This window comes from Chrysoperla carnea, chromosome 1, assembly GCF_905475395.1.
Source record: "Chrysoperla carnea chromosome 1, inChrCarn1.1, whole genome shotgun sequence".
Lineage (NCBI taxonomy): Eukaryota > Metazoa > Arthropoda > Insecta > Neuroptera > Chrysopidae > Chrysoperla > Chrysoperla carnea.
Window position 1 is genome coordinate 80,089,016 of NC_058337.1, and position 27,042 is coordinate 80,116,057.

The 27,042-nt window shown below is 29.5% G+C and overlaps 2 protein-coding genes and 1 non-coding gene across 3 annotated transcripts; 1 reads left to right on the top strand and 2 right to left on the bottom strand.

Moving 5' to 3' along the window:
* Positions 1 to 330: 330 nt before the first annotated feature.
* Positions 331 to 18,795, top strand: LOC123305696 (shootin-1). The gene is made up of 8 exons (XM_044887485.1): positions 331 to 397; positions 7,928 to 8,244; positions 13,983 to 14,169; positions 16,111 to 16,399; positions 16,911 to 17,074; positions 17,665 to 17,851; positions 17,908 to 18,238; positions 18,543 to 18,795. The coding sequence occupies exons 2-8, from the start codon at positions 7,995 to 7,997 to the stop codon at positions 18,734 to 18,736; spliced, it is 1,602 nt and encodes a 533-aa protein (XP_044743420.1). The 5' UTR covers positions 331 to 397; positions 7,928 to 7,994; the 3' UTR covers positions 18,737 to 18,795.
* Trnat-agu lies at positions 5,459 to 5,532 on the bottom strand. Its single transcript has one exon. It is a non-coding gene; the product is annotated as a tRNA-Thr (tRNA).
* A 4,327-nt stretch (positions 18,796 to 23,122) lies between the features above and the next one.
* On the bottom strand, positions 23,123 to 26,045 carry LOC123305701 (actin-like protein 6B). Its single transcript, XM_044887492.1, has 6 exons — positions 25,642 to 26,045; positions 25,225 to 25,580; positions 24,573 to 24,827; positions 24,363 to 24,516; positions 23,721 to 23,809; positions 23,123 to 23,438 (listed from the first exon to the last, which is right to left on the bottom strand). The coding sequence occupies exons 1-6, from the start codon at positions 25,841 to 25,843 to the stop codon at positions 23,223 to 23,225; spliced, it is 1,272 nt and encodes a 423-aa protein (XP_044743427.1). The 5' UTR covers positions 25,844 to 26,045; the 3' UTR covers positions 23,123 to 23,222.
* Between the last annotated feature and the right edge of the window lie 997 nt (positions 26,046 to 27,042).

Genomic DNA, 27,042 nt, shown 5'->3' on the forward strand with positions numbered 1-27,042 from the left:
GACTGACGACTGGTTCACTTATTATCTTATTTTTAATGACGTAAAGTATAATTAAAGTAAAATCAATGACACAACGGGATATCCATCAAAATTTAACGGTGTTTTTTTCTTGTTTGATATTTTTTTTTTAAAATCAATTGCTTGGAAGTTTAAAATGTATTCCTTAGAATTTTAATATAAATATACATTTCATATTGATAAGACATAATTTTATCTTATCTCTTTGTATTATTGGTTGGGGTTTTTATTAAAACCAGTATATTAGTAATAAAAATTTCAAGGTGCATATTTGAGTCAGTTTTAAATTTGTTTGTTTTGGTTTATGTTGTTTTTGTTCCTGAACATTTTTATTAGTGAATTGTGAATTTTAATATTACGAATGAAGTCGAAATTCAACGTAAGTCTTTAAATATTTACACAGTATTATCTTACGTCTCCAGGATAAACCAGGAAGTCGGGAGAAGTTGGTTTAACTATACCACCGAATTATAATACTGTTCGATATTTTTGATGTTTTGTGAACTCATTTTTTCTACAATCAAAAATTTAAATAAATATTTTTCAAGTTATTTAAAATAAAAGCTGTTCAGAATTGTCGAATTTACCTTCATATGAAACAAATAATCAAAAAAATCGTTTTTTACTGAATGTATCTCGATATCGGGAGTCGGGAGATACTACACGATTTCGGAAGTCACCCGATCAATTCTGGAGAGGACCCTAATTATTATTTTGATAAATACATTGATATTGAGCGAAAAAAATACTTATCTTTAGCCAATTTTTTACTTTTCTTGACTGTTTCAACAATGTAAGCATATCAATGTAGTAACAATCATCTGAAAATTTTGCGTTGTTTAAAAATAGCAACCCTGTAATAAATCCCTGTTAGGTTGTAGTTAAATTATTCTACATGATATTAACAGATAAAAATGAACATAAAGTATTAGGAATAATATTTCCTAGAGCTTAGCCAATTTTATTTAATAAAACCTTTTTTAAACCGTTGAAAAACAAGAAATCAATTCGATTATATTTTTTGTGTACGTATGTGTTATACGATATCTTCGCTAATTATGAACTAATTTTAATGATTCTCTAGATAGGGTACGATTTTGGAATGGTTTCGTATAAATTTAAACCAATATCCACGACTAAAACGGAGTGAGAGGAGATTCAAAAATTAAGTGATGAATAAAATCAATTTTCTGTGACTTAAGTGCTTTCAAGGCGATCTTCTTTTTTAAAAAAATTATCTCTAAACCTGAAAGGGTATGCAGAGAATTCAAAAATTAAGGAAGGAAACCTTTTTAAAGTTTTAAATTTTAGGTGGCTGATTGTTAAGACGTTTTTTTCTCAAAAAATAGAACCGACTTCTTGTGAGCGATTACGTTATATTGTCTTGCAAATTGTAGTCATTTTCTGCTTCGTACATAAGTGCTGTTGCAAAAATATTTCCCATAATTTTTTGCAAAATTTCTTTCCATAATCTGTTACAAAAGATGTTATTGTGGGTTCTAAAGCTTTACATTTAATTAAATTTTTGATTGAAAGATGGTTCTTTGTTTATTAAATTCCACTTTTTCTTAAAAACTGTCACGAAGGAGTCAGAAGTAATCAAAGGCGGATAAATCCTATACCTATGAGGGATCGAACCCTTTCATTAAAATGTCGAAGATATATGCCACGCTCGAATAAGTCAAAACTATCAAGTTTCTAGTACATAGAGCGTTAGTCGGTATAATTTCATGGCAAAACATCAGGAATGAAAATAAGTAGTTAGGTGAAATACGAAGATATGCAATTGTACCCGAGTGCGCACGATTAAGCCCAAGTTTTTTTTTGACATTTCGTGATTTCGTGTGCACAGTTTACAATTGTCGTTCGTTCAGGCGATCGGATAAAATTATTATATTTGACATAACGACCTATTTTAGTCCAAGATGTTTTGGCTTATGGGAGGACCAACCGTCCATTTACTAGATAATCAATAATCAAATGATTGTCTCGAATAGTCTGAATTTCCTCTTTCTTATAATTGTGAGATTTGAACTGAAAGGCAAGCAAGAGTACTACAAATTGTAATTATTAATCCTAAAATTACGAAATTTACTTTCTATTAGGTACCTATCAATATTGACAAAATTTTGAAAACATAAAAACAAAACAAAAACTTTGTAAAAAATTTTGATTATATTTGAGCCTACCAAAATTATTTTTAATTGTTTTTAATTGCAAGGTTTGTTTTAATCTGTTTTGAAAGTAAGTTGTTCTTTCCAAAATCAAGATTCAGCTATCCTTTTGATGTAGCCTTGAATCTATAAACACAATAGAGAGTGCAATCATAAAAATTAATACATTATTATGTAAACAATGTTATGTATGTAATTATAGTTAATAACTTTTATTTAGTGGTAGTAGAAATTACTTGGATTAGTGTATGTAATTGAAATTATAATGTGTTTGCGTTATTCTATACGTATGCGTATGCGAATCAGGATATGGAGGTCATTAAAACTAATGTATGTATATAAACTAAACGGAAACCTCGTTAAACAGCCAACGCTGCGATGTTACTTTTTATTTCGCAGGGCAAATTTTTTACTTCGCCACAAGCTACAAATTTATGGAGATGGATTTTGGATTAAGAGCCAGACCAAAAAAAATTCGTTGAATTTACTAAAGCTGATAATTTGAGGATTGGTTATACTAGTAGTGTACACACACATATTGCAGTCAGTCAAGCGAACGTCAGAACAGGGATCAGATATATGCTATATCGAAACGGTTAGGTTTTACGTGGTACTAAAACGAATTTTCAGCTTTAATAAAGTCATTTAAATACCACGGAATCATAAATGAATCTTATTTATTTATTTATCATGAATAAGGACTGACTGACCAGCCCTGTTTTAACTTTTAACTGACTTAATTTCATAAGCTGTATAACAATTTTCAGCTTCAATAAATTCATTCTTATACCACGGAAATCATAAATGAATCTTATCTATTTATTGTTCATAAATAAAGGCTGACTGACTAGCCCTGTTCTAACGTTTAACTGACTGACTATCATAACTGTTATCTATATGCAATATCCAAGCTGTAGAACAAACTAAAATATAAAAAAATTGAACTAAAATATAAAAAATGGTTATTATTTTTTATTCAAGAGCCCAATTTTTTGTTGAATACACGATGCTAAAAATTTCTCAATCGCTTATTTTAAGACTTTATATCTTTGGGAAATTTCAATTACTTAGGTTTTATAGTGTTATAAGAGAAGAAATCCAGTAGCGGGCAGAGAATATTTAAAACAATTATATACACTATTATATTATATGTGTATATAATTATAATAAAATAAATATGGCGATATGTGCGCAAGGCGTATTGTTTTTATTGTATGTTCTGTAGGTGTAAAAACAAGTAGCTTTAAAACATTCTTACATACTAAAAATAAAAACTCTTTAAGATTATAGAAGATCTTTAGATATGCAAATTTAAAAAAAGTGCTCTCACTTTTGTCCCGTATAGTCTACCAAATCGATTTTGTTAAGATATTTCTCAAAATTTATTTATGTGAACAAACCAAAATATATATTTTCATTATATCATTACTATGAACTTTCACACAATGATTTCATATAGGTAATAATGTTGTATCGCAATATTTTGATCGATTTTAGACCGTATCTCAAAAACTATTCGACTAGTCTTCAAATGCACCCGATTTTTGTACTTTTTGGGTCAAAATTACCCTATATACTGAGTTTTATCGAAATTGGAGATCAGCAAAATTTCTCGATTTTTTCAATTTTTTTGTTTTGGAATTTGATAAAACTCAGTGGATGGGGTAATTTTGATACAAAAAGTAGAAAAATCAGGTTAATTTAATGATTGGACCTATAGAAAGTTACAATGCCAGATTCCGGGACTCTACGACTTAAGTAGAAACAAACATCTGACATTCTGGTCCCTGATTAAGTCCCACATAATAGAAGATAGCTAATGTTTAACAAGTGTAGGAAGTAGTCAATTTCAAGCCGACATACAGATGAATAGAGAATTAATTGATTATTTGAAAGGTTTCCCGCAAAGATAATAAAAAATTCTTTGCAGGCACTGATTTGTGTCATTCAAAAATTGAGAAATCTTAAAATCCTCTAAGATGTCGCTATGTTTCTGCATTTAACAATATTTCTTTAACCATTCTTGTTAACTATTATTATATGACCAATATAAAAGGAAGACATTAAATTTGTTTACAATACATGTTGGTACTTCAATTTTAACGTAAACATTTACCAAGAGAAGTATTTCATAACATTTTATGGCAACATATTCTTCTACATGCTTCATGTAATAAAAAAATAGTTGAGTTTTAACGATAAAATTATTTATCAGTACTTATTTTAATAAGTACTATAATTTTGAACACAGGTGTCTTTCGTCTGAGGAAAAATGATATTTACAGTTTGAAAAATTGCATTTTTATTACAGAGTTATTCAGTAAAATGTGGCCACTTAAATGTATTTAGTATTTACTATCTTTGTTTAAAATATCAATGTCAATAATAACATCAATTTTTGTTTATAGTGAGCTCATTTATAAATAACTAACATAATAATTATGAATACAATGATTCGTCTTACTAATAGAAGAAATAAAAGTTCACTCGAATACCCCTCGAACCAAGGTTGTTACTTTTTCACAGCCGCGAATAAAAACTGTGATACGTGTCAAAATGATTACTGGAGAAAATACAACAATCAATCATCGTTCGTGTTGTTGCTTTACTCGATGGAGTCTAGAAAGTGTTGAATTTTTAAAAGGCAAACATTATCGCTAGTGAGCTAACATCTAAATGTAGCCCCAATTCTACATACTTTGAAGTAAAAATTTTCTTGAGTGGGGAATTGGCTGGAGGAATATTATTTTGCCCCCTTACTTGTTCGCCAATTGTAATTCATCTAAATATCAACTCAAACTCACAACCGTGTAAAGCTAAATGCACACTTTTTTATTTAGAAAATTCTTTTCTATAATAAATTTACAATCTCATTATGATATATCCCAGCCAAAAAATCAATTTTTGGCATAACTTTACAGCCACGCACCCTCAGAAATTGAAGGAAGTTCATAGAAAATACAAAAAGAACTTGAGTGGCAACTGTCCGTCCACATCCATCGACTCCAAAAAGGATAATTTGGCGTCTATCACGCCAATTGGTATTCTCACCTTAATTTGTATCTTGTTTGATTTGTATCAGTGTTAAACATCATCTGATTAACTATAGGAAAGTGCCGTTCTACTTCTTCAAGTGTATAAAAAATATTCTCATCCAAAAATTTAAAATAAATAAAAAATTATGTATGGGTCAAAATAACTGACATTGTTCTCTTTCTGAATGTGAAGAACATAAAAAGAGTACGAAAATTAAAAATTTATTACATAGGCCCCGGCGAGATTCGAACTCACGATCTCCTGTTTACTAGACAGGCGCTTTAACCAACTAAGCCACGGCGCCGTTGGATAAATTGTTCAAAAAAATTAAAATATTGCACAAGATAATTTTCTTAAATAATATTTTATTTTTATAAAATAAAAATAATTTTAATCATAGTTTACGTAAAGAACACGTATTTTTTAATAACAAGACATCATTTCTGATTTCTCCCCATAATAACTGACTCTAAAAATAGGAATGCATTTTGAATAAACATGTGGAGTCTATTTTTATTATTTTTTTTTTTTTTAATTACTTTAAATGTTTTCATTTTTAATTGTTTATTTAAAAAACAATGTTTTTTCTGTTTGTGCAAATTTTTAAGTTTTTGCGTTACTTGAAGCTTCTAAATCAGAATTATTTTAATACCACTTAGGATTATTTTCAACATTTATCTGTTTTCATCTATTTTCATTGAGGGCATCTAAATTGAAGGGATCTCGAAAATTTAATTTTAACTTTCATTATCAAAATAAGTAGGTATGTACCTATGCTTTTTAGTCAACCCGTAAATGAGGCTTGTGAAAAGAAAGGATAGTACCTAAACCTTTTATTGCGCTTTTTAAAGGTAATGTATGGTATACGGCGCATCCAGATACCATGTGCCGACCAATAGCGTATACCCTGTGCTTCTTTTGAATATTACAAATGAAAATAAACAATTGACTGAATTAATTGTTGAAATACCATGTGTAGAAAGGATTGAATTTATAAATAAGAAGAGTTTATGTTGCTCATTTAAGAACTTGCCTCACTTTATGTCCTAAGTAGCAACTAAAATAACTGCACGTTAAAAAAAATTGAAATTAGTATTTTTAGAAGGAATAAATAACATCGGTAATTTTTTTTAGAAAAGTATATTTTACTTAGAAAATTACGTCATTAATATAAATAAATTGTATCATCTGTAATAGAATATCGCACAGTTTTATATGATATATAATTTTAGAAATAATTTTTTATTAGTACATAATTATATTTTGGTGTCATTTTAAAAATAAATCATAAACGGATTCATTCAATATGTTAATTTCTCATAATTCCTTGACATTCTACACCAGATTCTAGGCCTCAGAGCAGCTTCAGTTTAATTTCCTAATATATATATATATATAAATATTCTATGACATTTCACTATGAGTATCATTTTGAACCATAAATTACAAATTTCTGTAAAAATGTTGAACGAGATGCAATTCATGGCCACATGGCCAACATACATTCAATATGAATCAAGAAAAAAATTTTTATCTGTAAATATATTTTACCTGTGTGAAACAATCCCCACCCCTATTTCGATTGTTATCGAAGGAGGATAAGTGGAAGCAAGCGAGAGGTTGTCTACGAGAGGTTTTAAAAAAGGTTGCGAGACTACAGATCTTCCGACTCCGTTACAGTTTATGAAAAAAATACAGCTTGCAGTTTGATTAATATTCAATCATTTCCATTCCTATTAAAAACCAGTTCAGTGATAGCTGAACCAATCCATCACAATACAACCTTTTTCCTCGGGATCTTCGTTCAACGTATTTTCTTTCCTAAGACCTTTTAAAACGAATGTTCCTGATAAATTTTATAAATTTACAAACTTAACTTGTTTATTTATAAAACATGAAATTTTGTAGAACGAAAAATATAAAATATATTATTAAAATTATTGCGAAGTTTTTTGATTAATTAACTACTTTTTAGAACTTTGTAAAGGCTATCAATCAGAGAATGATACAATCAACTGGTTAGCCACAATCCGTCCTGCATCCATTTGCGGTTATAACAGTGTATTTATGTAATATATATTTCTTATATACAGAACATTACGCAGCTATCCACACGTGGCAAAACGGTATTGGTAAATTAATTTAATCGATTAAAAAAACAATTTTTGAATATAGTGAGGCAAAAGTTCTGGCAAAAGATATAATTAACACTTATCGCTTAAATCTGTTACAAATTAAAAATCAAAAATCTAGTATAATTCGTGTTATTTTGAGCCATCTTAACAAAAGAAAATTAGTAGCATACAATTCCTGTAGATAGATGCCCTGTGTTGATTCATATCAAAGAGTGACAATCACAAGCTAGTTTATTGGAGATTTGCGGAAGCTATTAGCAAAACCGTCTCTAATTTTAAATATCAAGAAAATGTCACCGAAACGATTAATACACATTTACTGCCTACTTGGCGTCCATATATATCACAATTTTTTATTATTTTTTGGGGAAAATCTATACAAATGCATTTAACTAGAAAATAAAAGATCATCATTTTATTACATTAACTTATTCATCACTCTTGGAATATATTAAAGTCTCCTACATTGAACAATGGCAAACAGGCAAAACCTTTATAGTACTGAAATTCACAAACATAAATAATATCATAACTAATAAGAAAAAATTTTCATTCTTGTTTCAGATTTTGAAAAACTCATAATGAAAAAGTACATACTTTAAAAATTAAAGAAAATCAAACGGAAGGCAAAATGAATAATCACCTGAATAACAATATCAACAATAACACAGTAACATCGAATCGTCGTATAGCATCATGTTATTTAAATGGTGTTTCACAAATTCCATTACCACAAAAAACCTATACATCGAATCTTAGTCTACGGCCAACACAAGAAATTAAAACTACAATTGGTACAATAAACAACGCTGAACGATGGAAAGTTAAATATGAAGAAGCTGAAAAGAAACGGAAAGCACTTTTGACACAATCAGAAAAAAGTAAGTAAAAATTGTTTTTTCCAATCTTTAACCTTGCATTAACTAGGAAATAGTGGCAGATTCCACTCAACGATTTACCAAACGTTTAATTTTTAAATTCTGATTCATATACGCTTTCCGAAATAATGACTGATTATTCTAAAGCATATAAGAAAGATTTACGTGGAATTTTTATCTGCAGTTCAAATTGTATAAGTATTTTATTGTATCAGAATTAGCTGAAGAAACTTAGGGCGAAATTTTCCATTGCCCAATGGCGGCGTTTTGTGTAAATCCGGCCCCGTTAATAACTAAAATTCTATGTTTAAAGTTTAAAAATATTTCAATTATCTTTTCTCTACAGAACATTGAATAAAAGTTAATTTTAATTCACAACGTAAGTTGTCTTTGTAAATTAACATCGTTATCTTTCCAATTCATTAACGATTTCTTCCTTAACTACAACGCAAAAAATTAAAACAAAGCTAAACTAAACTAAATGTAAATTTCATTACATAATTGAAATTGTTTTCAAGTACACTCATTAATACGCATACATACTAATTAAATAGTTACTTAACTGTACTAATATAAAGTTTCATAAGAAAAGTTCAAATTAATAATTATCATATGCTATAATAGTTACTCTATCTATAATATACAAGATGTATCAGTAATACCTAACTCAAGAATAGGAACTTACAAACACAAAAAAATTTGAGTCTATTACAATTTATTAAATTTGGATTTACACATTTCTTAAATTAGTTTATTTAAACTACGACCTTAAATATCTCGATGATCGAAAAAGTCAAATATCTCCAGTTCAGAAAATTTTTCTGCTAAGTTCAACAATGCCCGGGAGGGCGCAAATTGTATAGTATGTATTCTAGGTAATATCAGTTATGTATGTGTGACATGTATGTATGTGTAATGTGATAGAGTAATCAACACTGTCTATACATGGTATTTCAATAGTTATTTCAGTCAATTGTTTGTTTTCACTTGTTTTTATAAAATTTTTTGTTAGTCAAAGCATACTTTTTGATTTACTTGAGAAAAACTAATTTCTCGAAATTAACTTTCCAATTTCCAAATTTCATTAAAATTGTTATTTTACATCCTATTAACTTTAGATATCCAAATTTTCATTTTTCTTCAATAAGTAATTTTTAAGCTTATGGTGAGTATTTGATTATATTGCCTGTACTTTAAAGATACACTCTGTAATAAAATGCTCCCAATTTAATTAAATATGACTCATCACAAATAAGTAATATTTACTAACTTAATTCTATATATTTCACATACCATATAATCTACATCAGAATTAAAATTAAAACAAGTGAAAACAAACAATTGACTGAGTTAATTGTTGAAATACCATGTATAGGCAGTGTTGATAACTCTGTCACATTTCACATACATACATATCTGACATATTTAACTGATATTCTCATATAATGCGCAAGTGTTGATGCGCAGTCGTTTGTTTTTTTTGACGTCATGTAAATAACAAAAGATATTCACTTTGATATTCCTATATTAATTACATACTATAAAATTTGTACCTAATTAACGCCCTCGTGGGTAAACAGTGATGTTTACAAAAAAATGTTTCAAACAAAAGTTATTTATTTTTTTGTAAGGAACATTTTTTACAATTAAACTTTTGTTCTATCTCTAACGGTTTACAAGATGGGTACTACGGACCCATGACCCAATTGACCCATGTTGCTCATTTACGAACTTGACCTCACTTTTTACGTCCTAAGCACGCTGTAAAAATTTCAGCTTGATATCTCTTTTCGTTTTTGAGTAATCGTGACCACAGACGGACGGCCGGACGGCCGGACAGCCGGACGGACGGACGGACGGACGGACGGACAACCGGAAATGGATTAATTAGGTGATTTTATGAACACCTATACCAATTTTTTTTTTGTAGCATCAATATTTTTAGGCGTTACAAACTTGGGACTAAACTTATAATACTATGTATATTTCATATATACATGGTATAAAAATCTCAAAAAAAACAACTTCCTACTGTTTTTTCTCAATCAATAATAGCAAATTATATTAATGATTAATATTAATTACTAAAGTATGCAATACGATAACTTACAGTGGCGGCTGTTTTACAAAATAATTGTAACGATGTGGGGTTTTGTGAGGTATTTAAGTTATTAATAAACCAAATATCAAGAAACCAAGAGCCAGTGAGTTTGTAAGCTCATCCGGTCAGAATTTATTTGAAGATTTTTTGTTTACAGCATGCGGAACTCTAGAAAAATAAAATTTCCTTTATTTCCATATGATATTAATTACTAAAGTATGCAATACGATAACTTACAGTGGCGGCTGTTTTACAAAATAATTTTAACGATGTGGGGTTTTGTGGGGTATTTAAGTTATTAATAAACCAAATATCAAGAAACCAAGAGCCAGTGAGTTTGTAAGCTCATCCGATCATCCGGTTAGAATTTATTTGAAGATTTTTTGTTTACAGCATGCGGAACTCTAGAAAAATAAAATTTCCTTTATTTCCATATGACCTCCACATTTGATGAGGTCGCAAATAGCACTTGCAGCTTAAAACTTTTCATTTTCTACAATAATATATTATTACCCGCCCGCTTCACTGAGCTTAAAAGTAAAAACCACCGCTTTATAGCCTCCACCCTCTCTTGATATACACAGTTTTCAAGTTTGTTTAATGTAAAATAGTCATAATTCATTGAGTATATCAGAAAAGATGACCATGATTTGTTTGACATTTACTATTTTAAATTTTTACAGAATTCTTTAATTTATTGTTGAACTGCTACAATCTATAATCATCATTTTGAACCATAAATTAAACATTTCTGTAAAAATTTTAAAAATGGTAAATGTCAAATTAAATTGATTGCAAGTAGGTACGAACGAATACCCCAAATGAAGGGGGGTTTCATATCTATTGATTCTTTCAAGATATAGGATAGAAGAGATCCGCAACAGAAATGGCGAATAAAACGATGATTGCACAAACGTTACTGTCAGTTTATTATCATAGTAAACTAGCAAAAATAATAATAATCGAGGATGGAATATGTATAACAGAGTTATAGAGAAATGTAGAAAATTTCAGCATAAAATAATAAATCCAACCAAATAATCCAAATTTGAATTTATTGTTTTGGGTCAAAATGTAAATTACATCCTTTTATATTTATTATAACAAGTTTAAAAAAATGTATATATTCGCGCTAATGATATTAACCCAGATTTTTTTAAACTGACACTGCCTTATTTAAAAATTTAACTGTCTTTCTTAACTTACCTTAAATTATTTATATAGACAGTACCTACTTTTTTTTGCATTACGGTATTTGGGAATATGATCTGCGTAGGATGATTTTGCTACTAAAATTATTAACATTGGACCCGTTTTAGTATTTTTATATTTTAAGACTGATTTATTTATTTTAATTTAAGTACAAAAGAAATAAAAAAACAATAAGTTAAAAAATTCCCGTTAGAATAATAATAATCATGAAAATAAATTTATTGATTTTAAATTGGAATAAAAGTGGTTTACATATTTCATTCTGAGAATGTACGTTTTTATTAAGTACCAAGCCATCGCCTGTGGCTTCAATCCGTGAAATCGTAAAATAATGTATGATAATTTATCACGAAATATTTTTTCTCTGCTTCACCACGCGTTGTTTTGAACAGTAGAAGATTTAGTCTTGGTATTACTGATGTTTCTGAAATTTAGTACGATTGATCCAATTGAGGTAACTTTCAATAAATCATATTAAGGTTGCACTATTGCAAAATTGTAAGAAAAGCAGTGGCGGATTTACCAGCAGGCTGAGTAGGCTGGAGCCTAGGGCGGCAAATTTTAAGGGGCGGCAAATTTTAAGGGGCGGCAAATTTAGTTCATAAATTTTTTATTTCGATTGACAAAATTTAGAAAAAATTATAATACACACACAAAATACGAATTTCAAAAATTATAGAGGAATTAAAATATTCAACAAAAACCGAAATATAGTCCTATATACAGCGCTAAATAATAAATATCTCAAAATCTCTGCATAAACAATTGCTAAACGCTTTTGATTATAATGTAATGATCATGAATTTTTAGAATATCGCAATAGGCAATAGCGATTCCATATTATAGTCGAAATTTAGTTATTTTTACATATTTTCTTCACTGATAATTACTATAATTTTTTCTCCGTGTACCTAATAATTATGAGATCTCCTTACACAATTCAATCTTGATACAATATCGATGGTCTAATCATGATTGCTGCAGCAAATTGTCAAATTCTATTCCAGAAAGTTATTTCTTTATGCGTAAAAAATACTGACTAATTTTTATTAAATAAACAAGTGAAAACAAACAATTGACTGAATTAATTGTTGAAATACCATGCATAGTCAGTGTTGATTTCTTTATCACATTACACATACAAACATGTGACACATACATAACTAATAAAGTATAGTACATATGTAAATGACTTTATAGGTTTCTGCATTACCGGCCGACATTTAGTGTATAGTTTGTACACATATTATAAAATTTCCGCCTAATTGGCCTCACGGGTAAACAGTGATGTTTACGAAAAAATGTTTCAAACAAAAGATGTTTAATTTTTGATAAGGAACATTTTTTACATTTAAACTTTTGTTCTATCTCTAACGGTTTATAAGATGGGTCCTACGGGTCCAAGACCCAATTGACCTATGATGCTCATTTACGAACTTGACCTCACTTTTTACGTCCTGAGTACGCTGTAAAAATTTCAGCTCGATATCTTTTTTCGTTTTTGAGTTATCGTGTCCACAGACGGACGGACGGACAACCGGAAATGGACTAATTAGGTGATTTTATGAAAACCTATGACAAAATTTTTTTCCTAGCATCATTATTTTTAAGCGTTACAAACTTGGGACTAAACTTAATATACTATGTATATTTCATATATGCATGGTATAAAAACTAGTTCGATATCTTATAGAGATTCAGAATAAGTATAGTCTTTTTGTTTAAATCAATCGAATAACTGATATTTGAACGATTGCAACATGACAATAAAAAAATTCCCTCTACTAAATATGAAGTTAGACAATTTGCGGATTAGAAAATGGATACATTTTATCAGTTAATTATTTTATTTCTTCGTTCTTACGTTCGCCAAATCTAGATTTTTTGTGTAAGCTTTATTCCTATTACATAAGTATTGTATAGTTTTAACACATACCTTAACTTACTTTAAAATTGGTACATGTTTGAGATATTTTTTGCATAAAATATTGTTTTTTGATAATTCTTTGCTGTAAAAATAATCAAGGATCTAACACGGTACCATAGTTCTCGATGATACTAACCATACGGGAAAAGTTGATGTAATGAGGATAATGGAGCACAAATCATAAAGTTGCAATTTTATTGATAGATAATTGATATGATTGTGAACTAAGATATCAAAATTTAGAGGCGGCAAAAATTGAATAGCCTACGGGCGGCAAATCTCTAAATCCGCCACTGAAGAAAAGATTCCCAATTAACTCATGGAAAGCCAAAAGGTTCTTTTATTACCTTTAAAGGGTACAACTTTGCTTGATTTAATGTGGAAAATTTCAACAAATCAATCAACTAATTTTTATTATCAGGTTCTTGTCATAGACAATTGTTACAATTCTGGAACACGTTTAAGATATTTGTTTAATTTCTTTCTTTTGTTTCTTTCTAGCAAATCGAGAGTTAGCCGAATTAAATAAAAAATATGAACGAATCATAGAACAGAATAAAATAATTGTACAACAATTAACAGAAAAACATGACCAATTGGAAAAATTAAAAGTTGCATCAAAAGATTTTTATCTTGAATATGATACACTTAAAAATAAATATGATGTTGAAACCGGTGCTTATCGAAAGTAAGTATTGTCAATATTCCTTTATCCTAATATTTCAGAGGTTTCGTGTCGATTCATCCTGGTCATTTTGTTCACGAAACTTCAACCTCTCTGCAGCAAAACTTACATAACAGTGCATTCTGCCCCTGCACTATTTTTAATAATTTACATAATTAATTGAATAATATTGTTTTGTAAATTTTATTTCTCTCCGTATTCTGAATAGTTTCTTGGAGGGTTTAAAAAATCTTTAGGTATAGTTCTAGAGCATCCGCCTAAATTCCCACCTTTACGTTCGTTGACAAGTGACACCTTTACGTTCGTTTAATTATCAATACATAGTATAAAACAAAGTCGCTTTCTCTGTCCCTATGTCCCTTTGTATGCTTAAATCTTTGAAAATACGCAACGGATTTTGATGCGTTTTTTTTTAATAGATAGAGTGATTCAAGAGGAAGGTTTTTATGTATAATACATCCATATTATAGTAGAGTAAGGGGTTGAAATAGGGGTTGAAAGGATATGCTTCAAAAACTAAAAAAGTTGTGCATCGATTAAGCTCAAATATTGACACGATATACAACCAGCTTCAAAGATCTATTGTTTTTATCTACTTTTAACCTTCGGAGGGTAGAAAGATGTAGCGAGAAAGTGAGAAGGAATTATCGAATATTTACAAATATACCTAAGTGGGGTATCAAATAAAAGAGCATGACGTGTACATTACAAAACTGTTATCCCACGCAAGGAAATGTGGAGGGAGGGGTGCAAGTGGGGATGTTGCCCAGCAAAGCGGGTAGTTCACAGCTAGTTATATCCTCAAGATAATATTAGCCCCGTTTATAGTTCCAACTGGCGACAAAAAAATGAACTATTCGTAGCTACCAAATTTATAAAAGAATATGTTACAGGCGTTATTTTATTTGCTACAGGTTAATTTTTTTAACCAAACTTTGTTTATTTTTGGGATCATTACACACAGACATTAGTTTTATTAGTACGGACTAGAAAAGAAGTAATCAGAGCAATTGTTCCCTCCAACAAAGAAGTCAACTATTTTAAGTAATTAGCAAATTACTTGAAGCCCCTTAATAGTTAAATAGCTCAATCCTATAATGGAATATCCGTAAATTTTAACGATTTAATCAAAGGAGTATCTCATTTGTCGTCTCCAAATTAAATATTGGATAAAAATAAATTTTTAGAGTAATGCTAACCCCCAAAAATCAGATCTTTGACGATTGGAGGAGCAGTTGGTGAGATATCGATGAAAATCGTAAGATAGTATCACTTCAGAATCTTTTCGGCTAGTCACAAAATCAATCCGATTTTCGTATCTTAGGATTATTTAAACTAATCAGAACTCAAAAAAACATAAAAACTATATCATATTACGATTAGATGATTTGTTAACGAAATATCTCCAGGATTGTGTTTGTTAATCAAAATTATCTTATTTACCAAGTTTTTCCTGGTGAATTGCTTCAGTCGACCCCTCAAAAACTTATCGCAAAATCATCAAAATTTTTACGTCTGGATTATTTAGAATAATTAGGATCCAAAACATATACAAAATCATCTTATTAGAAATGTATTTTTCGAGATGTTTCGAGAGTTTAGTATAAATTCATTTTTACAATTTTAGTCACAAATCTCGGCTTTTTCCCGTTCGACGCTTTGACTGTCAAAAAAATTGAACTCCAGTGATATGAGGGAGGTTCAATTGCTGTCGGCTCTTCAGCTTTATGTTTCCTCACTTCAACTTAAAATATAAAGTGTATCAAGTTACTTTTGACCTAATCACTATGAAAACCTTAATGAAAACAAAAAAAATATTATTATTTTCAAACACACTTGCTTAATTTTTTAACTACAGTTCTTTATTATATTTTTTATGACCAAATTGTCAACTACAAAACATTTAAACTTTATGATGAAATATTATAACTCTCCACCCTCTAGGGCAATACAACAATCATCAAAATGGTATCGTGAAAATAATAAGCTGAAACGAAAGAGTGCGGTTTTAGTACAACGTATGTTACAAATCAATCCAGGTGAATTAATTGAAGATGAATTCAATGATGTAGTGGATAACGTGGATGATGAAACACATGCTGAGAATGATATTGATGAGATGCGAAAAACAATAACAGAATTAAGTGATACCGTTGCGCGATTACAAGCTGAATTGAATTCAGCGAAATTAATGGAATTTGAATCAACGGAACAAACTGTTAATTTAACTCAAGTATGTACACTCATTTCATATACCTAAAAATAATTTGCCCTCTTTTCTCTAAACACCGTCAAGAAATAAATACACGGGCTATACACGTATTTTTTAAACTATAGCCATAGATATTTTCAGATCGAATTTCGTGATTCAGAGAGAGATGTTATTTTGTGCGAAGCAAAAATTAAGAATAAATTCATATGCATAAATACAAAAAAATTCGAAAGTCAATTCAAACAAGAAACAAAATCACTCGACTTAATATAGCCACTTGTACCTTCTATGCAATAGCAATAAAATGCCTTGAAAACTATCTTGTCATTCCTGTTCTTCGCTTTTGTTCACGAGTAGGTACATATGTATATGAATATGAATCACTTAAACCTCGGAGTGTACTGTTTAAGGCATAGAGGCGAAGCAGCGTTAGGAGTAATATGCTGGAACATCTATCATTAAACTATACAACAATTTGTTTCTATCCAACTAAGGATTTAAAATGAATAACTTTTTTTTTTTAATATTTTAGGAATTGGAAACAGAAAGAGAGAAAAGAAAAGCTTTAGAAGCTGAAGTCGAAAAACTAGTAGCGGCAAATGACCATATGAGTAGAGTTTCAAAATTAGTAGCAGTTGAAGTTGCAAATCTTCGAGATACTCAATTACGTGATAGAGAAAGTGCTGTCATATTAAGGTAATAAAGCGTAGCCATTAACCAGAATGGATATTATCTTACTGATTATATGTCGTTAATTCATTGTAATAACTCTGACTTAAAAATCTTTGCTACTCAGCGTCTTGCTCTGAATATCAGTTTAGAAGCCAGGAATTTAGCCTAACGAGTTAATGCAACATAGGTTAATTGGGATTTTGAACCAAATTTTTTTTACAAAAATGGAAAGATCATATATAAGTTTTATAAGAAAACTGTTTTTATTTTTTCTTGGTAATTTTTAAGTTACAGATCCCCTTTCGAAAAGTTCTTTTAAAATTGCCTGTAACTTTAAAATTATTATTCTGTTATAAACAGAAAATTTGAGTTCTGTTATAAACCTTATATATATGGTCTTTCTATTAATTTTTTTTTTCAAAATCCCAATTCTTTCTTATGCTCATTCATTAATTGTGATGGCACAATAATACTAGTGCACTTCGCAGTTCGTTGCGTGTGCAAAATTTAGTTCTACTTAGTTGGTTTACTAATATCCAAAACAAATTGTTCAAGTTTTCTTCTTTGTTAATTGTTAAATATATATATAATAATTCATGTATTTTTAAATCTAGAAATGAAGCTGATAATGCACGTAAAGAACGTAATGTTCTTGCCCACCAGAGTGCTTTATTAATGGGGGAAATTATGCCAGCAGAAGGTGATGATAAATTATTTAGATTATTAGAAGAGGTGGAAAATTTGAAACGTGCCCTTGAAGATGAAAAAAATCAACATGCTCAAGAAATTGCTGAATTACAGGTAAATATAAAAATCTTTTCTTATTGAATTAAAAACTAAATAATTATTTTTTTCAGGAAAAGTTAGATTCACGTGAAGCTGAAATGCAAATTGAAATACTTGAAGAAAAACTAAAATTGGCTGAATCTGAATTACAAGCTGCAACGGAGCGTGCTGAAAATGCTGAAAAAGAATTAGATACATTAAAAGCACCCCCAATACCTCCTCCTCCACCTCCACCACCATTGCTGTTGACAAGCTCGCCAACACCAGCGTCTTCAATTCGTCTAAAAACTGTTTTAAACTTAAATTCAACACCCAAAAAAGAAAATCCCGTCGAGGATATGGAAAAACTATTGGGAATTGATCAAAACACTCCAAAGAAACAACCGTATATACCTCCAGCTGGTAAGTTGTTTTCATTTTGAAATCATTATCACGTTTTGCAATTCTTGAGAATCTTACATTTAGGGTCCGAAAGCATTATAAGGCATGTTTTCAACATTTATACAGACAAATATATTCTCAACTTATTTGAGGACATTTTACAAGAAATAGTTTTAAATCGATGTTTTACATTGTCATATTTTGCTACAACTGTACAGTCTGTGCTTCCGAAAATAAGTTATATATTTAGAACTGGTTATTTGATTGAGATATTACATTATTTAAAGAATATTAATATTAATATAATGATTTTTTAATTTTCTAGCAATTGACTCAGTGATAAATCAAATTAAAGGCGGTCGTTTCACTTTAAAACAAACTGAAAAGGTTGAACAAAAGAAACCACGTGAAGAGCCAGCAGCTGTCAAAGAAATGTTAAATGTTCTAGGAACATTACGTCGTAGACAAAAAGCAACACGCCCTCGTATAGACAATGCTTTTGGTGATGTGCAATTGTGAAGACAAATTTGACGCTTTGTGCCTTTTTTTTGTATGCCTTCTGAGTAATTTTTACTTATTTAAAAAGAGAAAACCTATTTGTTAGTTTTTAAGATATTTAAGTAAGATATTTTTATACCCAAACGTTTTTTTTCTCAATGTATAAAAAAGTGATAAATAAAAATTAGTACTTTTCATTATAGTATTTTGATTTTTCTTCGATGTAATAAAAAATGAACATCTTGAATAAATCAAAACCAAAATGGGTTGATTTTAGGATTTTATGTATGTGCGTACAGATGTTCCCCCGAAGTGCTAAACCAGTTAGTCGATTTCAACAAGTCAATCTTTGAATATTTTTGTATCCAGATCGGAGTGATCTGGATCAGATCAGTGATATACAAAAAACTACGCAAAAGGTGAAGATGAAGATGCTACTAAAAATGAGATGAGAAAAATGTGCTATTGAGAAATTACTGTAAATCAAAAGCCGATTAATTTTTCCAAATTATTTTTTTACCATCTTAAAATACTCAACAAAAACATCTAAGAAAATTACATAAATTAAATTTTTAATGAGACTTGATATTCTAAACGGAAAATGATATTTTAGGTTATAAATTAATCGAGCGCAGCAACTATTTCTTGTAATTCTACCCGAAAAGAAAATATTTTATTTCATCATTTACGATGATTTAAAATGTGTCCGGTTTTCGTAGTTTTTGTCACATTATGTAACAGAAGCGATTCGAGGAATTTGTAGGGAAATGTTTCAAAATCCGTTGTATTCGTCTTGAAAACTCTTTCAAATGAGCCACCATCCGGCCGAACTTTTCCCATCACCGTATTTTATGAATGTATGTATATGTAAGTATGTAGTGTTCCAAAGCGGAGATAACATTATTGATCTGAATATAATAAATATGTACTTGGATACGCCTGAGTATCAAGATTGGCAGAGGCCACTATACTGTGTTCAAAATTTAAAATGGCGGTCGCTAGGCCAGCATATTAGTTTGGTACCTTAAAAGTTAGACATTAGTGTATGGTGTTAGACAAAATGTATGAAAAAAATTTAAAGAAAGTGTAATAACCCGACGCCGATAAACAATAAATTGTTTAACCGGGTGCCTTTAGGTTTGTACTGTGTAGAATGAACAAAGAAGGCCTACGTTATTTAAATTTTTTGTCTAATCCAATTTTATTTTTATTAATAATCAGGGGCATATTAACGATAAAAAATACTCCCAACGATTTCAATCGAAATCGTGAATAAATATTAATAATATCATTGAAGAATACATACGAAAGAGCATACAGTGATTGCAGTGCTAACATCTGCAAAGCACGTTGTAATACGAACGTTAAATCGTACATTTCTTAAACGATTTTGTGTCTCCTATCTAAACTGTTTAGATATATAAACAAATAACAGGCAGATTAGGATTCTTCAAGAAAGATTTAGGACAACGTTATTCAACTATCGATTGGCTGTTAAAACTTACCAAAGCTGCCAAAATTGAGAATATATTCGTAAAATATTACTTTGGCATAATAAAGTAAGTATTTTTCATAGTTATTGCATGCCAAATCATGCAATAATAAACTTGGTCGGATGTTATCATTAAATTTCAAATATTTCATTAAGCATTCTACAAAAAATTAGCTAGGCATGTATTAAAAATATTAAAAAATCGCTAATTAAATGTATTTAAAGTGGTATATAATCTTAAGGCCCACGCTTTTTTCGAACCAATATTTTTTGCTCATATCTATAAATCATTTAATTGGTAACCGTAAGCGAAAAAAAACACGATTTACAAAAATTTTCATAGATAAAAATTTGGAAGGCTATGCATAATTAAGCTATTAAATAATATCTTAAAGTGTATTTATCAATTATATCGTTTGATGATGAGCACCGGGGTTACACGCTTTTTGAGTAATTAAAAAAACTTAATAAAACTTTAAGGTTTTATCCACAATAGCAGAATATAAAGTAACATCGTTAATCAAACAGTTTTTGTCAAACTAATAATATTAATAATAATAATTGCCAAATCAAAATTCACAGATGATGAAAAAATCCAGTAGTATTGGTAATTAGTTTGGTTGCTCCATGTGCCTATAGTATAATATACTAAAAGTCTATGTAGAAGGCAAATCGAAGGCACAATGTCTTTTTAATAGGACTTCTCGTAATTATCAATCTGCAAGAATTTTACCGAGAACCTATATTTAAAATTAAAGTGGATAGAATTTCAAAAAAGGGCATATTCACGTTCCTTAATAGAATCGTATTCTAAAAGTTACATACATGCTTGACAAGTTTCAAATTTATACGGAACTTTATTTAATAATTGAAAATCACTCTTCCTAACCTCGCCCCTGTGTTGGAGGCTCTGTCCACATTAATGTTGTATATGAGTAAAATTCTCTTACAATTGATAGTTACGACAATAAAATTCAAAAACTTTAAAAAAAATCACTATGCCTCCGGCTTGCCTCCTACTGTTTGAAACTTTGTGCTATACATACCACAGAGCATCCAAACTAATTTCTAAAACTCCTGGATTGTTTGCCCGAAAATTGTCAGACATGATTTTGGATTATTTCACTAAGCCATAATAATAATATTGTATTGAGTTCTCAAGTGAATAGTAATTAATTATATCATTGCCAAGTAAGTTTTTGGAAATATTGTTTTAGAAATTAATTTTGACACCATAGAAACAAAATAACAAACATTGGAAATAGAGCAGGAGCTGAAAGTATTTGACTTGTGCAGAAAAGTTTATAGATTAATATTTCGGAATTTGCTTCATTTAGCGCCAACAATTTCCATTGTGATTTTTCGTAAAGTTCGCCGTTTTCGAGATCAGTTCAATGTTTGGAAAAACTCAAAAAAATTCCTTTTCCAAGTTGAAAAACTAGGTTAAAATTAAATTTGGGAACATATTAATTCTTTTAATTTTTTAAAAGATGTTTAATTCCCATTATATAAGAGTGTGTCTAAACATTTCAATCTTACACATTATTAATAATGATAATTAAAACATCTTTTGAAAAATTGAAAATTTAAGCTTTATAATTAAACAAGCTGTAATTACTCGTCAGAACTTTATAACATATGTTCAAAAAATTCGCATTTGGATGGATGTGATATACAAACAATTTGACCAATAGAGTTTCTGGCAAGATCCGGAATATTAATCTATAAGATTTTTGAACAAGAATCAATTGACAAAATGCAGTCTTCATGTTGATCAAACTCAAATACTTCTAACTCCTGCTGTAAAAATATTATTAATATATGTCGAAAAATATTTATTTTTAATTTTTGTCAATTAAAACTGTCACCTTTATGATATTCAGAGCAATGGTATTCGAATTCGAAGTTTGAGTTCGAGTTTTTGGTATTCAAGTTTCTGGGGTGAAAAATGTAGGAGATAGATTATTATTGATATCAATTTTTTCACATTGAAGAGATGATAAATAACAATCTCCTAAATTTTCATGCGGTTTAAAAGAAAAAAAATTATTTTTTCCAAAATTTCTTGCTTGAATACCACCAATACGAACACCAAGAGCTAGCCGGTTTATAGTGCGATGCTATATATACGCACCATTGCTTTTACTATGAACGTTTTTGACAAATATTAAGAAAATGTAAAAAACAATACAATATTGATTTCTAGAAAAAAACAAAAACAAACAATTTATCAAACCACTTTTTTATAATGTTTGCTGCTATTCAAATAGTGGGCTCCTTACAAAGATATATTCGCTCCGAGCGTGAATTTCGTTTCCATGACAACGATACACTACTTTAATTATAGAATTAATGGATGCATATATAATTGTGTGGATTGCATTGAAAACTTACATTTAAAATTTAATATTCTTGTTTCACAAATTTAAATAAATAATTACGATAATTAACATTTGAAAAATAATATTTGTACAATTTGATTTCTTATTTTCACAATTTTTAATGCATTAAGTTTAATTAATTAGTGTTTTTCAATCATTTTAATTTGACAGTTTCTATATCATTAACATGTAAATAATTGCAAATTAGTCATAACAGCCCACTTTATCTCCAAAATTTTTCACTTAAAGCGCTGGCATCGATTTTATTATCCCTACCATGACTACGCACACAACGAATACTATAAAATTAATTATTAGCCGGATTGTCCAAAACGACTTATTGAAAGGTTTTTCATGAAATATTCTATGTAATTTTACGATTTAAAAAAGAAAAATTAAATAGCTTTATTTTGTTTTCACTTTTTGTAAGACATAAAAATATACAAATATAAATTTTATTATTTCTAATTGAAATTGGTTTATCATAAAAACACTTTGTTCACATAAAAAAAAAAAAATTACTAAGTTTGCAGATTATTACGATACTTAAAATTAAAAAGTTTGTTTTTACTTAATACGTACAAGTATAAAGTCCTTCAAAAATAATAATAATTATTATTAATATATAATATTGTTATGGACATTTTCGATCAATTTGACTTTTTCCAGATTCAGCATACTCTTGGCTAGATAACCACATTTGTTGGAATGTACCAATTGAAGCAAGTATTGAGCCCCCAACCCATGCACCAAAACGGCGTTCAGCCGTACCATTTGCTGATATTAATTTTAATCGCATTGATCCAGGTGTTCGTAATGATAAATCCCTACTTAATCGTTCACTGAATCCCTAAAAAAATCATAAAATTACTTACTTACTGCATTTTGATGTAAAATCGGTTTGCGGAGTTGAGCCTATCTCGATTTTTTCTCAAGTGTTTCAAATATGGAATTGTAAATTAAAATAAATTTATTTTGAAAGTTATCGTGTAATTATAGATCCAACAGACACTACTCATTTAAATAACTTCTACACAAACTAATTTTTTTCCACTATCGATGTTACAAGTAGTAAACTAATATGAATTAATTCAAAAAAATTTTTTTTTTTCATAAATTTGATCCAACTTACTTGAAGCAAAGAATTTCCTCCAGTTAAAACCACACTGCTATAAAGGGCTGGGCGAACATCAACGTCACACATTCCAGCACTGGTGGCAGCTATAAAAAAAACATCATTTAATGAAGAATGTCTGTGGTAGCTGATAGTTTAGGATTTTTTAAAATGGAGTACTACACGAATGAATAACGGGTTATCACTCTTGATTTTAAAAATAATGATGATATGGTAGCTACAGCTCGCAATTTTCGTGCAAACTATGATCGGAAGTCGGAATAGTGATTTAAATTTATCAAATGTAAAAAGACAATAGCCATCCACGCATTGAAGGAAGAAATTAAGAGATACAGCTAAACCTTTAAGAATTAACCAATATTCTATTCCATGCATAAACTTAGAAAAAAAACTGGAAAATAAGCTTTTTTTAACGTTTTTTCGACATTTGCCGAGGATGCAAGACTCTCCTTGTGACTACGACCGTTGCCAGCGCCATGTTTATACAAAAACTAATAGAGGGATTGGATTAACAAGCTTCAAGCCAACCTCTATATAATTAGTGATTCAAACAAGTATATAATTGTTTATACTTTATATCACAATCAAAGCATCATAATTAAAAAATTAAATTATTACTGAATTTTGAATTTAATTTACCTAAATGTCCTGCTCCTAACATTGCATGATCAAACAAGCATTCAGGAACTTTAAATCGTTCAGGACCAAAATCTTGATGATATCCTGTAGGAAATTCATAATGAACAGCAGGTATTGAGGCCGCTACACGTTCATCGTATGGAGATTCTGAAACCTAATTAAAATACCATCGTTAAAATTAAATAAAATTTGTTAACAATTTTTCTCTACCTGTAATACTGTTTGTTGGAAATCTAAAACAGTCTTTTTACTCATATATGTCATCCAAGTAGTTGTCGGAGTAAAACCTAAGACTTTTTTAGTATATTTGGGTGTTTCCTTTTCCCGAACTACTTCTTTACTAGTTACAAGCGCTGCTGGAGTTAAGTCTATATTTTGTGATTCTAAAAGTGTTCGACATTGTAATGCAACATAATCACCGCCTAAAGGAGCTTTTACAACAGCTTGACTCAAAACGTAACCATCCTGAAAATAATTTTCAAATTAAGTAAAATTTTCTTACATTAAAATTAAGTAATAGTTCAAAAAATGCTTCCATGTAAGGAAAGTTCTAAAGAATAACCCCTGATTTTCTGATTTCTCGTGTATTCTACAAATAATATGTAACATAAAATTGTAGGCTTTTGACTGTATATGATAAATAAACTGAAAATTATGTAAACAAATCACTAATTTCAATGGCACCTCATTAAGTGAAAATATAGATGGATTATCATTCTAGCAGCCTTTCTAACGAGCACTTAGTAAATTAACAGGACACTCGCTTCAGCTACACTAAGTTAATTATAATGGCGAAAATATCTATTAAATGACCGTTTGAACACTTTACATGACTCGATATGAATGCAAAATTTTTGTATACCTGCACAGGTACTGCTGAAGTATGTGTAGCCCCACTATCTACAATTAGAGCCGTTGATCGTCCATTTGCGAATGCAGCTAAAACAGCATTTTTCACCAAAAAGAATGCAGGTACTTTATATTTTTCAAACAATAATTCAGTTAAACGTTCTCTCTTTTGTCGAACATTCCATGGTGACTCCGAAAATAGTACAGGATGATATTGTGACTCTGACTGGATAACTTTACTATATGTGTAATCTAAAACTTTCTCAAACAAATCCCAATTTTCAATCATTCCATCTTTCATGTAACTATGCAATTCCATATTCGGACGTGGATTATGTAAAAAAGTTGTATCCACATAATGTTTCCAGCCTAAACAAAACATTGATTTTAAAATATTTTATTTTATAAAAGTAAATTTTCAAAGTCATACCATGAGGGCTTTGTGTAATGTTATTATCCGGCTTTTTGTCCTCAACATCGAGGTTAGGTGCATCGTTTGGTGCAACTCCTACAATTGCGGGAATTTCCGCTTTAGGTGTATCTTCTTGGGCATACCCAACTCTTAAAGAATGATGTCCCGGATCGAATACCAAAGCTCCAATTTCATCGCCTCCATACAGCATTCCAGACATAGTTACAAAATTCCCTTAAGCACCACTTTTTATTTTAACACTAAGTAAAACTTGGGGAACTTACTTTAAATAAACTATTATTTATAAGAAAGCTAATACGTCATTATTTTATATAAAAAGAAAATAACATTGGGAAATTAAAAATTAGTTCAATAAGTTTTTTCAAGCTATTTTTTTGCTTTATTCATTTATGTTTCGAACCAATAACAACGCATTTGAAATGTAAGTAGACTTGTAATGTGCAGAGGGTAGCACTTTGCTAAAACAGAAAGCGTTTACTCTTACTCTCTCTGAACATTAATCATAATAAGATATTAGAAAAGAAAAGAAGATAAGAACAGTGAGTTTGACAAATAAATTAGGCGGGATTATTCAAATAACAAAATTGTGGCAATGCCACAATACTGAAATTTATTATTGAAAACGATCGCATTGCAATTGATATACCGGCATATGGACTCATATTTTTCAGTTATTTGTGATAACTGTCTAGTATACGATTTTAGTTCGGGTATTGCGGTAATTAGTATGATATAAAAATTTAAACGCACGTAGCTTTGTAAAACCAAGGAAACTATAACATAATATGGATTCAGAAGTTAATTTCAGTTTTTATCAATGAGTTATTTCAAATTTTTCTAACCACAATATTGTTTGAATGTTAAAAATAATAACGACCGTAAAGGACATGAAAGGCAGCATTCTTAAACTATAGTAGGTATAATTTTAGGATGTCACACTGTATTTCAGCTGAACTTTCTTCAACTAAAAATGACCAAACAAAAATACCTTTTTAATGCATTTCGCTTTTTGGTGTTGTACTAACGAAGATAATTCGTAGTCAATTTTTGAAGTGGTTATTATTATTACTATGTTTAGAAATTACACAAATCGGTTATAAAAGATGAAAATTAAAATTATTATCACATTTGTGTTTCGAACCAGTTACAAAGTAAAAAAAAATTGCTTGTTTTAAAATTGCTAGAGGGCAGCAGCTAATACGAATGTAAGATAGGAGGTATTTCTACTCTCTCTGTCTACATACAGAATGTAATAAGATAATAAAGGAGAAAGGTAGATAATGTCGCATTGAGTTTACAAATAAGCATGTTAGGCGGCATTCTTCACTACAACTAGTGCTGCTCCTTATATGTGACTATTGTAAATTGTTATAACTCCACCGAATAAAAATTAATATT

Bases quoted from the DNA above. Each gene is read 5' to 3' on its own strand.
- LOC123305701 (XM_044887492.1), bottom strand. From the start codon at position 25,843: ATGTCTGGAATGCTGTATGGAGGCGATGAAATTGGAGCTTTGGTATTC. The intron at 25,581-25,641 runs GTATGACTTTGA...TGTTTTGTTTAG, and splicing joins CATTACACAAAGCCCTCATG to GCTGGAAACATTATGTGGAT. The intron at 23,810-24,362 runs GTAAATTAAATT...TTTTTTTTATAG, and splicing joins GTTAGGAGCAGGACATTTAG to CTGCCACCAGTGCTGGAATG.
- LOC123305696 (XM_044887485.1), top strand. From the start codon at position 7,995: ATGAATAATCACCTGAATAACAATATCAACAATAACACAGTAACATCG. The intron at 16,400-16,910 runs GTATGTACACTC...TTAATATTTTAG, and splicing joins AAACTGTTAATTTAACTCAA to GAATTGGAAACAGAAAGAGA. The intron at 17,852-17,907 runs GTAAATATAAAA...TATTTTTTTCAG, and splicing joins AAGAAATTGCTGAATTACAG to GAAAAGTTAGATTCACGTGA.